At 40.6% G+C, this 12,880-nt stretch overlaps 1 protein-coding gene across 2 annotated transcripts in view; it reads right to left on the bottom strand.

The window, feature by feature from the left end:
* Positions 1–12,880, bottom strand: part of SRBD1 (S1 RNA binding domain 1) — a 215,248-nt gene that overhangs the window by 117,343 nt on the left and 85,025 nt on the right. For both annotated transcript variants that reach the window (XM_077337219.1, XM_077337210.1), the window contains exon 15: positions 10,704–10,795. In XM_077337219.1, the coding sequence (XP_077193334.1) occupies positions 10,704–10,795 (92 nt within the window). The remainder of the gene's footprint in view (positions 1–10,703; positions 10,796–12,880) is intronic.

Raw genomic sequence — 12,880 nt, 5'->3', positions numbered from 1 at the left:
AGGGTGTTGGACTAGATGGCCTGTATAGCTCCTTCCAGATCTCTGATTCTATGTTTCTAATAAAAACAGGATATGGGATGAGATGGGGACTGCGTAACTTCTTTTCCAGTACAAATCACAGAAAAGGTAGCTTACAAAAGAATGGTGTTATCTGCTTCTGATCCTCATTTAGCATGAGAACAGGCAATACATAAAGATTTTAAAGAAGTGAAAATGCTGGCATTCTAATTTATCTATTTATTTTCTGCCATGGTTATAAGATAACAGGTCCTTCTATCCAAGAGTTTACAATATAAAATGAAAACCAAGGAAGACAGCAAAGGGAGGAGAGAGGGCTAACTTGTGCCACATGGCATAACCAAATAAAAATGTGATAGATTTGGACCCCAAAATCCCTTGTAGGAAACAAGTGAAGGCACTGCTATATGGATATGAAAGCACTCAACCTCTGCTTTAGCAGGTGAAAAAGAAATTAAAATGAAAGTGTCCCTCTGTGCTTCGTTGCACTAACTTACAAAAGTAATCTGGACACGCTTTACTAAGGAGATCTCTTTTGACACTGGCTAGTATAAATGCCCTTGTCGGTAAGAGGAAATGCCCTTTCCTATCTTACTGCACGTCAGAAGAAATCTTTGTACTGTAGCTTGTCTATATTTCTTTCTGTGAGTTGGTGCAATGAAGCACACAGAGACTCTTAGCTTGTTTTTTATGGCAAAGGAAGCAAGACACGTACACAGAAACTGAGGAAGAAAGGAGAAATTTTGTCATCACACTAAAGAGATAAAATAATCACAGATAGAAGCACTGCTAAATGAATGCAACAACCACCAATGCAAGACACACAGGATAATCTTCCAGATAACTGTACTACAGCAGTGATCACACTCATATTTAAGGCTACACCTTGTGTACCAGTTGACAACATTACGGTCGCTTTATATTTTGATGAAAAAGCACAAGTTCTACAAGAGATTCTTCTGCCTTTAATACCTGTACCAGTCTATCATTTTCTGTTTATGTCATACAAACATACAAAGACTCCACAACCCAAAACTATTTGCACAATAGTTTGTTTCTATTCAAATCAGCACTAACTTGTTTGAAAAGGATTTGAACAGGATTAATACTCTTTTAAACTATTGCAAACAACTAAGAATTTGCTGTGCTGTATCAGACCAAGGATTTATCTAGTTGAGCACTCTGCAATATATTCTATTCAAAATGATAAAACAGACATTTTAGTTAAAGAATAGCACTGTATCACCAATACAAAATAGTCATAATCTGGAGCATCACCAATAAACAATGGCAATAATGCAGCGAAAGTAAAGTCAAGTTATAGTTAAGTCAACAAGATGAAATTCCTTGGTTAAACTCAAGAGCGACCAACCTCAGTGGGATTAAAGCTTGCTAACTGCTAACCATACCTAATGGTTTTCATTCAGAGAAACATGACGGCAAGTCACAAAGTTAATAAAAAGTTATTCCCTTCCTGAAAGCTGCCAAAGACTGAGGTGATTTGGGAACCTGGCCTAAAATAAAAATACATGTACAATTTAAAACAAAAAGTGCTTTTAGAATTCTTCCTACAGGCAACTCCTTCAGTTGTATTAGATTCTTCCTAGCTAAGGATCAAAATGACCTAAGGGAAAAAAATCAGACTTATATATTTATTATTGAGATTTTTATACTGCACATGCTGGTAACCGGGGATGGGTACATTAATGAAATATGTATTTATCTATGTCTCTCTCACACTTACTTTTAAATCCTCAGTTGTGTGCTTTGGTATAATTTCTCAGTCTGTTCTTATGATAGAGCAGGGATCTGAACCTGGGTCTCTCAGATTCTAGTCCAACACTCTACACACTATACCAAATTGAAATGATTCTGCCTTAATATGGTATTAAGGTAGAATTATGTCAGTGTGATGTAGTGGGCAAGGTTTTGGACTAGAATTCAGGAAATCCCTATCCTAGGACTTAGATTCCTATACCAACATCCAGTGTGATATAGTAGTATAGTGGTTAAGAGAACGAGGCTTGATTCCCCACTCCTCCACTTGAAGCCTGCTGGTTGACCTTGGGTCACAGTTTTCTCAGAAGTCTCTCAGCCTCATCTAGGAGGAAGGGAATGTGGTTGTAAACTGCTTTGGGACTCCTTAAGGTAGAGAAAAGTAGAATATAAAAACCTATTATTATTATTGTTAAATTTTTGGAACAGAGTAAAATCTGTACTAGATCTGTATTTGCTCAATGATATCTGTAAACCAGGGAATGAACAAATTCCAGCTTTTAAAAACATAAATCAGCTTTATTTCCAAGGAACAGCAGTCAATGCTTTGAAGCATCTGGAAGGAACATGTTAGTCAAAATTCCATAAGGCAGTACAGAAGCAAATTGGAAAGGGGGGATCCTTTTCCTACTTCTCTCAAACAACAGCTGCTCTGCATTATGACACACTCATCTGTATGATTTCACATTAGTCAGAGACTTCATTCTTTTTCAGAAGCCTACAAATCCATGAATAAAAACATTTGGGATGAACACTATATATTAAAGTAAGCTTTTAGCCAACAACAGCTGTCTAACAGTTAAATATTTGTAATCTTTGCATCTCCTTCCATAATTTCTTATTCCATCAAAACTGAGATTGCAGGCTGGTATAGCCCTGGGAGAAGCCACGTTTAGATCCCCACATAGCCATGAAATTCATCAGGTGACCTTGAGCCAATCTTTCAGCCTAATTTGTGATTAAAATGGGCTCCAAGATCACTGCAGCAAAGAAATTAAAAGACGCTTGCCTCCTGGGGAGGAAAGCTATGGCAAATCTAGACAGCATCCTCAAAAGCAGAGACATCACCCTGCCAACTAAAGTACGTCTAGTCAAAGCTATGGTCTTCCCCGATGCAATGTATGGCTGTGAAAGTTGGACCATAAGGAAGGCCGAGCATCAAAGAATTGAGGCTTTTGAACTCTGGTGCTGGAGAAGACTCTAGCAAGTCCCTTGGACTGCAAGGCGAACAAACCAGTCAGTCCTAGAAGAGATCAGCCTTGACTGCTCCTAAGAAGGCCAGATCCTGAAGATGAAACTCAAATACTTTGGCCACCTCATGAGAAGGAAGGACTCCCTGGAGAAGAGCTTAATGCTGGGAGCAATTGAGGGCAAAAGAAGAAGGGGATGACAGAGAATGAGGTGGCTGGATGGAGTCACTGAAGCAATTGGTGAAAACCTAAATGGACTATGGGGAATGGTAGAGGACAGAAAGGCCTGGAGGATCATTGTCCATGGGGTTGCGATGGGTCGGACACGATGTCACACCTAACAACAACATACAGGAAGCTTGGGGGTTGCAGGAGGGAGGCTTGGGGGAGGCCGAGTGGAAGCGGTGGTTCTGGTCAACCTCAACCAAATGCCTGATGGAGGAGCTCCCTTTTGATTCACAGGGAAGGCGCAGCCAATTATAAATGGCTGCCATGAGAAGCAGAGCCAAACACAAAATGTCAAGGAGTGAAGTTATGCATAATTCTCATATTAACTAATTTCAGGCAGAAGCTGTGATTAACAATATGCCTTTACAAATGAACATATTGTTTAAAAATACAGAAAGTTTACCTTCAAGCATTCATTGAAGATCCTTATCCTTTTTTTTTTTTTACAGCACTACCAATGAGATCTCCAATGACCAATCAGAATCACTGCTGGACAGAACCTGTCCATGTTCATATTCTAAAATCACTTTGCAGCCAGGAAGGTTTGAAGAGTGGCAGGGTACCGATGTTGGGAACTTCTACTTTGGAATATCTTAATGATAGATTTCCATTAGGATTTTTTAACTGATAAAGAACAGCCATCAGGTTTCCTGACTGAGATTGGGCTGCCACTCCAGCTGCCTTTGACCTTGTTAGAGAAAACATATACAATTTGTCTATGAATTGCCTATATCCAAATTAGAGCCCTTGACAGGTGCTATCTCACAATTAAAACACCTGAGAAATCTATTCCAGCCTGGTGGAATGCTTTCCCAACTGCGATCAGTTCCACAGGGCCTGCAAGACTGAGCTGTTCCACTGGGCCTATGGTTGAAGCCTACAAATACAATCAATAGACTGGCTTTCCTACACAAACATAAACACAAATACTATCTGCACACCCACTGAATCTATTAATATCTGAAGCCTTCTACAACCACTTCCCTCATATTGGAGAGCAGGTGGGAAGTTCTTTCAAGCATTTTAAATATAAATTTGGTTATTTTAAAAGGTTAAAATATTTTAATCACCGTTTTTATGATATATTGTAAGCCCTGAGCTCTCAGGGATGGGCGGCATAGAAATTTAAATAAATAAATATCCCAACACTCTGTTTATTTGGGCTGTTACTTTCAAGTAAAAATAAGTACAAAACAAAAACTACGGTTTGGGTCAGCTTTAACATGAAATCATGGTTAATTTTAATTCTTCTAAAATCAGATTCATCAGGCAGACAATCATAAAGATCCTGGTTTGCCTTGACAAATTCTGGTTCCAAAGACTTCTCCCTATAGCCTGAGAGGACATCAGCAGGGAACTGGATGTCTGCAGACATTCAGACATTCATGAAAACACAATAAAGACCAGCTATGAAGACTAACCCACTTGAGACCCACTTTACATTAATATTCTAATTAGACTAGGGTGACTAGCAGACTTTTTTAAGTACAAAGGAGCAAATGTTTGGTAAGCACAATCTGTAAGCATCACCAAAACAGTTAAAAAATAATAATATTTCTCTTTTTGGTTGAGGTGATGGATTTGGATGAAACACAATGAGTTTTGGGGAAAGTATGTTGAATAAACGCATATGTGGTATAAAAATGCAAGTCAAAATTGCACAAGTAATGCAAATAATCTTAGAATCAACTAAATAGTGATCAAGTATTATTAAAACCTTATTTAATTGTGCTTATATAAATATCCTTTATTAACAAAATACAGATCTATTCCCTTTGATTGCACTGCAATTCCCTCAGGATGACATCTTTAGCCACCTTTATTTTGCTCCCCCCCCCGGGTTTTAATCCTACCTAATTTGCACTGAGAGAAATGTTAGCGTGGCAAATCATGTTAGAATCATGGTAATATCTTTGTTTTAACTCCAAATGTCACACTTCATCATACTACTCTCAGCTTTTAAAAATAATTGCACTGATTTCAATCATGTAGGATCGGAATCTGACATGGATTAACACAGCAATTAAAGCAACAACAAAAAAACCCACCAGACACACAAACATTTGCTCTCTGCACTTACTATGACAAACAAAAAGGGGATCACAAAAGTTATAAAACTAAGCAGGGCAGAAACTAATCTTATCATAGGCTTCTGGACATCTTTCTAAACCAACAGGCCAAGCCAAACGATATTGCTTCAATTGGGAGCCAAGTATTTAATGGCATACATACATTGGTTGCATTTACTGCTCAGTACATACTTCCAAATAACTTGAGGAACAAAAACTAAAACAGAATCAAGACACCTCTCCAGTCCCCCAAGAGGTCCTAAAGATGAGAGACAAAGGTTCTGAAGTTCTCCAGAAAGTTCTTTGAGCATTCTCAGGTGCATAAAATCCAGCCTGTGGGATTTGAACTCATCCAATACAGCCAAGTGTCTCTTGACGACCTCTTTGCCTATGTCATCCTGTCACCCAGACACTATACCTTGCCTACTACCTTCCCTAGATGTGTCCATATTCTTCTGGGGGAACAACTATGGGCCTATTGCCTCATATACCTTACATTTGCTCCTAAAATACCTGAAGAAGCTTTTCTTTTTATAGTGGACTTCCTTAGCCAATCTCAGCTAACTCTCAATTTTGGTCTCTCTGATGGCTAACCCACAGTGTCTAATCACCTGGATATACTCCTTTTTAGAGGTCTGCCTTCTCTCCATTTCTTGAACATTTCCTTATTCTTCCTTAGCAACTCTTGACATTTTTGTTCAGCAAAATAGGCTTCTTGTATTGCCTATTATGTTTCCGTCTTGCTGGAATAGTGATGGCTTCAGCATGCAAAAGCTCTTGTTTAAAGAGAGCCTACCTATCACTTGCTTTCTTTTCCAGCATTCTTGTCCACAGGCTGACTCTCATCATATCTCTGAGTTTATTAAAGTCTGCCCTATGAAAGTCTGAAGCAGTCGGTGCAAACTTAAATGGACTCCGGGGAATGGTAGAGGACAGGAAGGCCTGGAGGATCATTGTCCATGGGGTCGCGATGGGTCGGACACGACTTCGCACATAACAACAACAACAATGAAAGTCTAACATACATGCCTGACTATGAACTTCCTTGGCCCCTGCATCTTAAAAGGAATTCTAGGAGGACGTGGTCACTCCATCCCATGATCCCCCCTTCCTTCACCCCATCCACCAGGTCTTGTATGTTGGTCAGTATGGCTGAGCCTCTTGTCGATACTTTCACCATTTGATAAATGAAATTGTTGGACAAGCGTTGCATGACTCTGGCTTCTTAGCAGAATTTGTTTCCCAGCACACATCAGGTCAATTGAAATAACCCACAGTCACAAGGTTCTGATGCCCAGATATTCTGTCAAGTGGCTCAAAGAGGGCAGTATCCACATCTTCACCTTGGTCAGACAGTTTATAGCAGATGCCAAACACTATACTCTTTGTTTTTCCCTCCCTTATCTTCACCTGAATACTTTCCATGGGAAAATCATTCTCCTCCTCTAGTATTTCTTGACAGGCAAGCTCTGTTTAAAAATTTCCAAAGATGGAGAACTCACCGCCTCCCGAGGAAGCCTGTTCTACTGAGAAATCACTCTAACTGTCAGGAACTTCTTCCAGATGTTTAAACAGAATTTCTTTTGAATTAATTTCATCCCATTGGATCTGGTCCATCCCTCCGGGGCAAGAGAGAACAACTATGCTCCATCCTCTATATGGCACCCCTTTAAATACTTGAAGATGGCTATCAGATCCCCTCTCAGTTGTCTCCTCTCCAGGCTAAACAGACCAAGCTCCCCCAACCTTTCCTCATATGTCTTGGGTCTCCAACCCTTTCACCATCTTTGTTGCCCTCCTCTAGACATGCTCTAGTTTGTCTACATCCCTCTTCAACTGTGGTGCCCAAAACTGAACATCATCTGAACCCGCAGGTCTAAGAGAGATGTGGCATGTATCATCAGAATCAAAGAGAGACAGGATCATGAATCAACTAACCAGAGCTGGACACAGGAAACTACCACTTCAGGAATCTCCTTTGCAAGACTAATGAAATTAATATAGTATGATAATTATTTCACTTACTACCTTAACTGAGATGTCCAATTACTGCAATTAAGCATACTGAAATGTTAATAAAGAGAAAGATGATGGATAGACTGAAAATCAAGACTAAGCCAAGCAGGTCAGGTACCACTGAATAATGAGACAGGAGACCTTGCTGTTATTGTTATTATTATTTTTAAATTTATTACCCGCCTCTCCCGAATCAGAGTGAAGTTTTATGGCTGAAGAATGACACAATATAGCTATAAAGTAATAAAATAAGAAACTGAGCTCTGACATTATCATCCAAGTTTCCTCTATATATTCGTGAAACAGCCTGGGGGGTGGGACATGTCTGGCTGTCCAAGTTGGAATAGGGCCAATCAGGGTGCAGCCAGCAAAGCTGGCTGCACCCTGGTTGGCCCTGCCCCCGCAGCTCCCACCCTCCACCCCTGGACTCTAGCCTCTTTGCTCTCAGTGCCTGGTGCCAGCAGCAGGTAAGGGGAGAGGGCCCTGGGCAAAGGGTCATGGTGCAGGGCTTGATAACGAGGCCCTCTTGGCCTGCTAGGTTGGCCTTGCTAACAAGGGCCTCCCGGCCTGCTGACTGCCTGCTAAGGAGCTCTGTTCCGGGCCTGCTAATGAGCTGGCCAGTCCCCGCCCGCCCCACTTGATCCAGCTGCAAGCTCCGGCCCAAAGCCACCTTAAGTTGCCTGGTCGGGGGCCAGGGGAGGGGGCCCTTTCAAGGCCCATTCTTAGGAACGGGTTTTGAAGCTAGTTATACAATAAAAAACTTTCATTCTAGCCTTTAGTGAAGGTAGATTCCTCCACTTGCCATTCACCCACCAAACATATGGAATCTAAAAATTCTGCAAAAATGAAAACAATATGCCTACATTTATGTTGGACAGAATTATGAAAAGCCTAAGAGAAATTGGTAAAGATGGCCACAGGAGGATACAGTTCAAGCATTTGGTCTTGTTTTAAACCAATTGATATAAATGGAGTTAGCAAGGGGCTTTTAAACATTTTTGATGTACAGCACTTGGTAGAAACTGACTGATTTTCAGTACCTCTCCTGTTTGAAAGAGGAAGAATTCCATGAAAGTGGCCGCCATGTATTGTTTATATCCATTTCACGTGAGATGTTATTTGTGTGCTACATAAGAGGGTAAAGACTCTGTTCTTCCACCAAATCTACACAAGGTCACGACTTTGTTTTATAGCTTCCCGAAGATGTGCATATTAATAATTATATTTATTATTATCATTCATTACTCCCATTTGCATACATTCCATTCGCTGCCCATTTTTACTGGGCTCAATTTAAGCTACTGGCTATCACATAAAAAGCCCTTCATGGCCTTGACCTCTCTCATTTGTGGGACCACTGCTCTTGCTATGTTTTGCAATGACAACTTTGCTCATGTCAGCAGGGGCTTCTGCAGGTGCCAACCTACAAATGGGCAAAATCAAAACTGTACATAAACATGCTTTCTCCATCGTAGCTCCTGCCTTGTGGAATGGCATTCCCCAAAAAGGTCAGGAAAGAGCTCCCACTATCTGGCCTTTCCACAAACTACACAAAACTGAACTATTTAAGATTATTTTCTGCACAGGTAATAGGGTTGCACTGTACAAAACAGTTCTCAAACTTATTTGGATAAATGATTGGGACTGGAATTTGTACCGCTGTATATAACTAAATAAATAAAAGCAGGATAAAGAGAAGAGGCCAAACATAATTAGGCATACAGGTTAGTTAGAAGCAAATGAAACATAAGGATTAAAGAAGGCGAAAACGGAATTAATATCAGTACTTTTTAATCCATACATAAACAGCAATAAGACAAAGCACAAAAAAGAAGTAATGTGGAGTTTGATAAGCAATACCCACAGAGGACCCCATGCAAGCATCTGTAGTGTTTTTTATTTCTTTGAGTTTTTAAAATAATATTTTATTTCTACACTTTGTTTTCTACTGTATGCTTCATTTTGTTTTTGCCCATCATCAAGGTGCTATATGACTTTGTTGTAACAGAATAATATGGCTACTCCCTCTGGAACCATTGTATCCTTTGAGTTAAAGTTTGAGTTTAATTGGTAGGACTAATACCTTAGAAAAGGCACTGATGTCAAGAACATTTAAAAAATGTGACCACAGACTCAACGGTGCATTTTAAAGTGGTGACAAATACGAGTTTGCATCATGCAGTCACAGGCATGTTCCTTGTTGCCACTGACAATCTCCATTTCCTCAAGCTGAAGCCAATGTGAGTGAAAGAGGCAGTTTCACATATTCACTAGCTCGGTTACCAAAATGCTATTATAACCCCCTCGCAGTTCATCTAAAGTCATTTGAAACTCCCAGAATCTTGACTAGCTCTGTGCTAGAGCACTGGCCACTGTTATGATAAAAACTGCAGAGCCTTAAGAGGAGAAACATTCCCTTTTCAGTGAAGGCTACAATGGGTGAGTCCCAAGTTTCAGCTTTTCACATTCTGTGAAAGTAAGTGACACTGTCTACAGTTGAGATGCAACCTGCCCACACAGCCTCATGCAAACTTGCCCTGCCAGCTAAAATCAGCATCACAGGCTCAATTCTTTGTGCCCCACCTTCTAAAAAGAATGGCCAGCAACCAGAGGTATGGTCTTTTCTGTGGTAGCACCTTGATATGGAATGTCCTCCTGTACAACACTTCACCTGGTGCCATCTACAGATAAACTGGGGGAAAGCATTCTGATTTGTTTTCTGTTTAATAATTTTGTGGTCTTGTTTTTGTGCCAAACTATTGGGTGTATGGATGACTTACCTTCCTGCTTTCTAGTGTGATTTAGGCAATTTGTAAATTTTATGCTTTAATTCAATATCATGATTATGCATGACTAAGCATTCCTTGGAGAATATGTCTGAGATAGCATTTATTTTAATTATACCCCAAGCAATTCTCGGTCAATTCCAACTATGGATTTTAAAAAAATTATTTAGGAAGCACACATCAAACTGTCAAGATAAAAATTTATCAAACACGTCACACATATTGGTGGAGGCAAGAGATATGCATAGCTTTAAACAGACCTGGAACACAAAATTTTGCTGGCTTTTGTTTCATGTAAATGCCAGAAAAGCTCATAGACCCATTTATTCCTTGGACCCCTCTAATCAACAAATAAGAGATCCAAGACCTCTAGGTTAAGGGTGCTTTCACTGTACAATTTTTTGGATGACCACCCAAGACAAGGCCAATGTATAGTGTGCAAAGTTCAAGAGACTGATTTTTTAAAAATAACACAGAGTTATTGGTGTCAGCATTAATTTAATTGCAGTCCTGTATTTCCTTAAACTCTAGCCTCCTGCATCATCAGATGTTACTTAGTGATTATAAAGTACATAATAGATGCTGATTGATGTAAGGGTAAGAAAACAACCAGTAATTACCTGCACTTCGTAGGTTCGGGTCTAAATCTGGCATCTCTTTACAAGCTTCGGGACTCACACTGTATATAGAGGCTCCTGCCTCATTAGTAATGCTGTAGGAAAAAAAAAGGCCAGTCATCAAAAATCATCTGAGGCAGAAGACAAATTTTTGAGAACATTAATTAGAAATACATGTAGAATACATACTTATCAATGGAAAGAAATCAAGGCAGAAATTGCATATAAACACACTTCAGTCAAACTGCAGGCTGCAATCCTAAACATGCATACTTCAAGGAAATCGGCATTGAAATGTATGGGATTCATTTTTAATATTTAGAAGTTGAGTGTGAGACCTGTCACAATCATATATGTGAAAGGACTATATCAAGGAAGGTGACTGTAAGACGCTTTGAGACTCCTTCTGGTAGAGAAAAGCATCATATAAGAACCAACTCCTTTTCTTCTTCACTCATGCCTTGTTCTCCTTTGCTTTCATCGTGTTGAGTGCAGGAATGTTTGTTTTATTTTTAACAAAATTTTTGATCTTACGTGGGCATTCTCTTGGTCTCCCAGTACCATTTCTCTGTATCGGAGCTGAAAAGATACCTGAAAAACACCTTACCATTTTTTTTTTTTTGGGGGGGGGGAATTTCTTCAGCCAAATACATATCAGAATATCTGGCAGCTACCTGTATAGCTGATCATGAATAAAGTTGAATTTTTTCCAGCTTTTCCCGGGGAATATTCAGCTATTACAAATAGCTGCTGTTGGAGTGGTTTAATGGGCTGAAGAGAGATTTTCAGTTCTATCTTCTCTAGGCCTCTTTCCCAAATTCTGCTCTGGTTTCCAAGGCGACAGGAGGGAGGGGGAAGAGGCATCTCTGCAGCCCAATGGCAAAAGTGCCTTAAGGAGAGCTGTAGTGCCTCAGTTAACCATTGCAATGCTTTTGCAAATGGCATTGTATTGCTAGCTTCAAATGTCCAATAGTAATTATCTTGCTTTCCACACTCATTTCCCAAGGAAGAGGGGGAAGACCAGATCTGACATATAGAATTTCATGTTAGGGGGAACACTGCTTTTTAGCCAAGCATCTTTGTTCAAATTCTTCTGTGCATGGGCAGAGAGCATAAAAGCAAGGGTTTCGCTGAGCTAGACTCTATTGCTGAAAGAGGTTTGGAGAGTGGGTGCCCCTACAGCATGGGTGTCCCTGCACCCCTAAAATCTGGAAGCACTTCCAGCTGGAGGATCCCCACTTTGCATAGTGCCAGTTGTATAGGACTCAGATCAGTCAAGGGAGAGATCTCAATCATCTCTCAGCTACCAGACTGTGGAACTTGGCAGTGCTTCTTCAGAGGGGGAGAGGCTGCTGCTAGGATCCCCAAGCAGCCACCACCAGCCAGCCTACAACCACCTCCAGTAGTGAAGAGATGCCAAACATCTCTGATAGAGATGCTTGGTGAGGTTGGCACAGGCAAAACAGTAGGCAAATAAGAGGGTCACTTGCCTCATTGCCCAAATAGATAGTTATTCCTTCTCCATGGTCAAAGACACTGCTTTCTGCAGGCTGCTCCAGGTTGCCTATCCCTGATACGTCTGTAGGACAGCTGTAGCATCTAGAATAAGGCTTCTCCACTGAGGCAGTGATGGTTGGTGCATATTGCTCCAACAGAAAGAGGATGATCAGAGTGGACACAACCAACTCCTTCTCATTTCTGAGATCTTCTCTGAGGAAATGGTTCACATGTGTTTTCTGGGTTTGCCCTTGGCTTTAGAAAAAGAGTTGGTTCTTATATGTTGCTTATCTCTATCCAAAGGGGTCTCAAAGCAGCTTATATTCACCTTCCCTTTCCTCTTCCCACAACAGACACCCTGTAAGGTTGGTGAGGCTGAGAAAGCCCTGATATCACTGCTCGGTCAGAACAGCTTTATCAGTGCTGTGGCGAGTCCAAGGTCATCCATCTGGTTGCACGTGGGAGAGCTGGGAATCAAACCGGACTCACCAGATTAGTATATTGCAATAGTTCTGCAGTCCTTGAAGAAATACCTGTCCCTCAGTTTCTACTTTAGAGTTTCTCATATTTGACCTTAGTCCTGTTGGGTTTTTGAATTGACACAGTGGCACTGGTTCTGCTGGGCACATTATAGTAGTTTTGCTGCTGGTGTTGCAAAAATATCACCCCCACACACTTCACTT

This window comes from Paroedura picta, chromosome 1 (genome assembly GCF_049243985.1).
Source record: "Paroedura picta isolate Pp20150507F chromosome 1, Ppicta_v3.0, whole genome shotgun sequence".
Classification (NCBI taxonomy): Eukaryota; Metazoa; Chordata; class Lepidosauria; order Squamata; family Gekkonidae; genus Paroedura; species Paroedura picta.
This window is presented reverse-complemented; position numbering and strand designations above follow the sequence as displayed.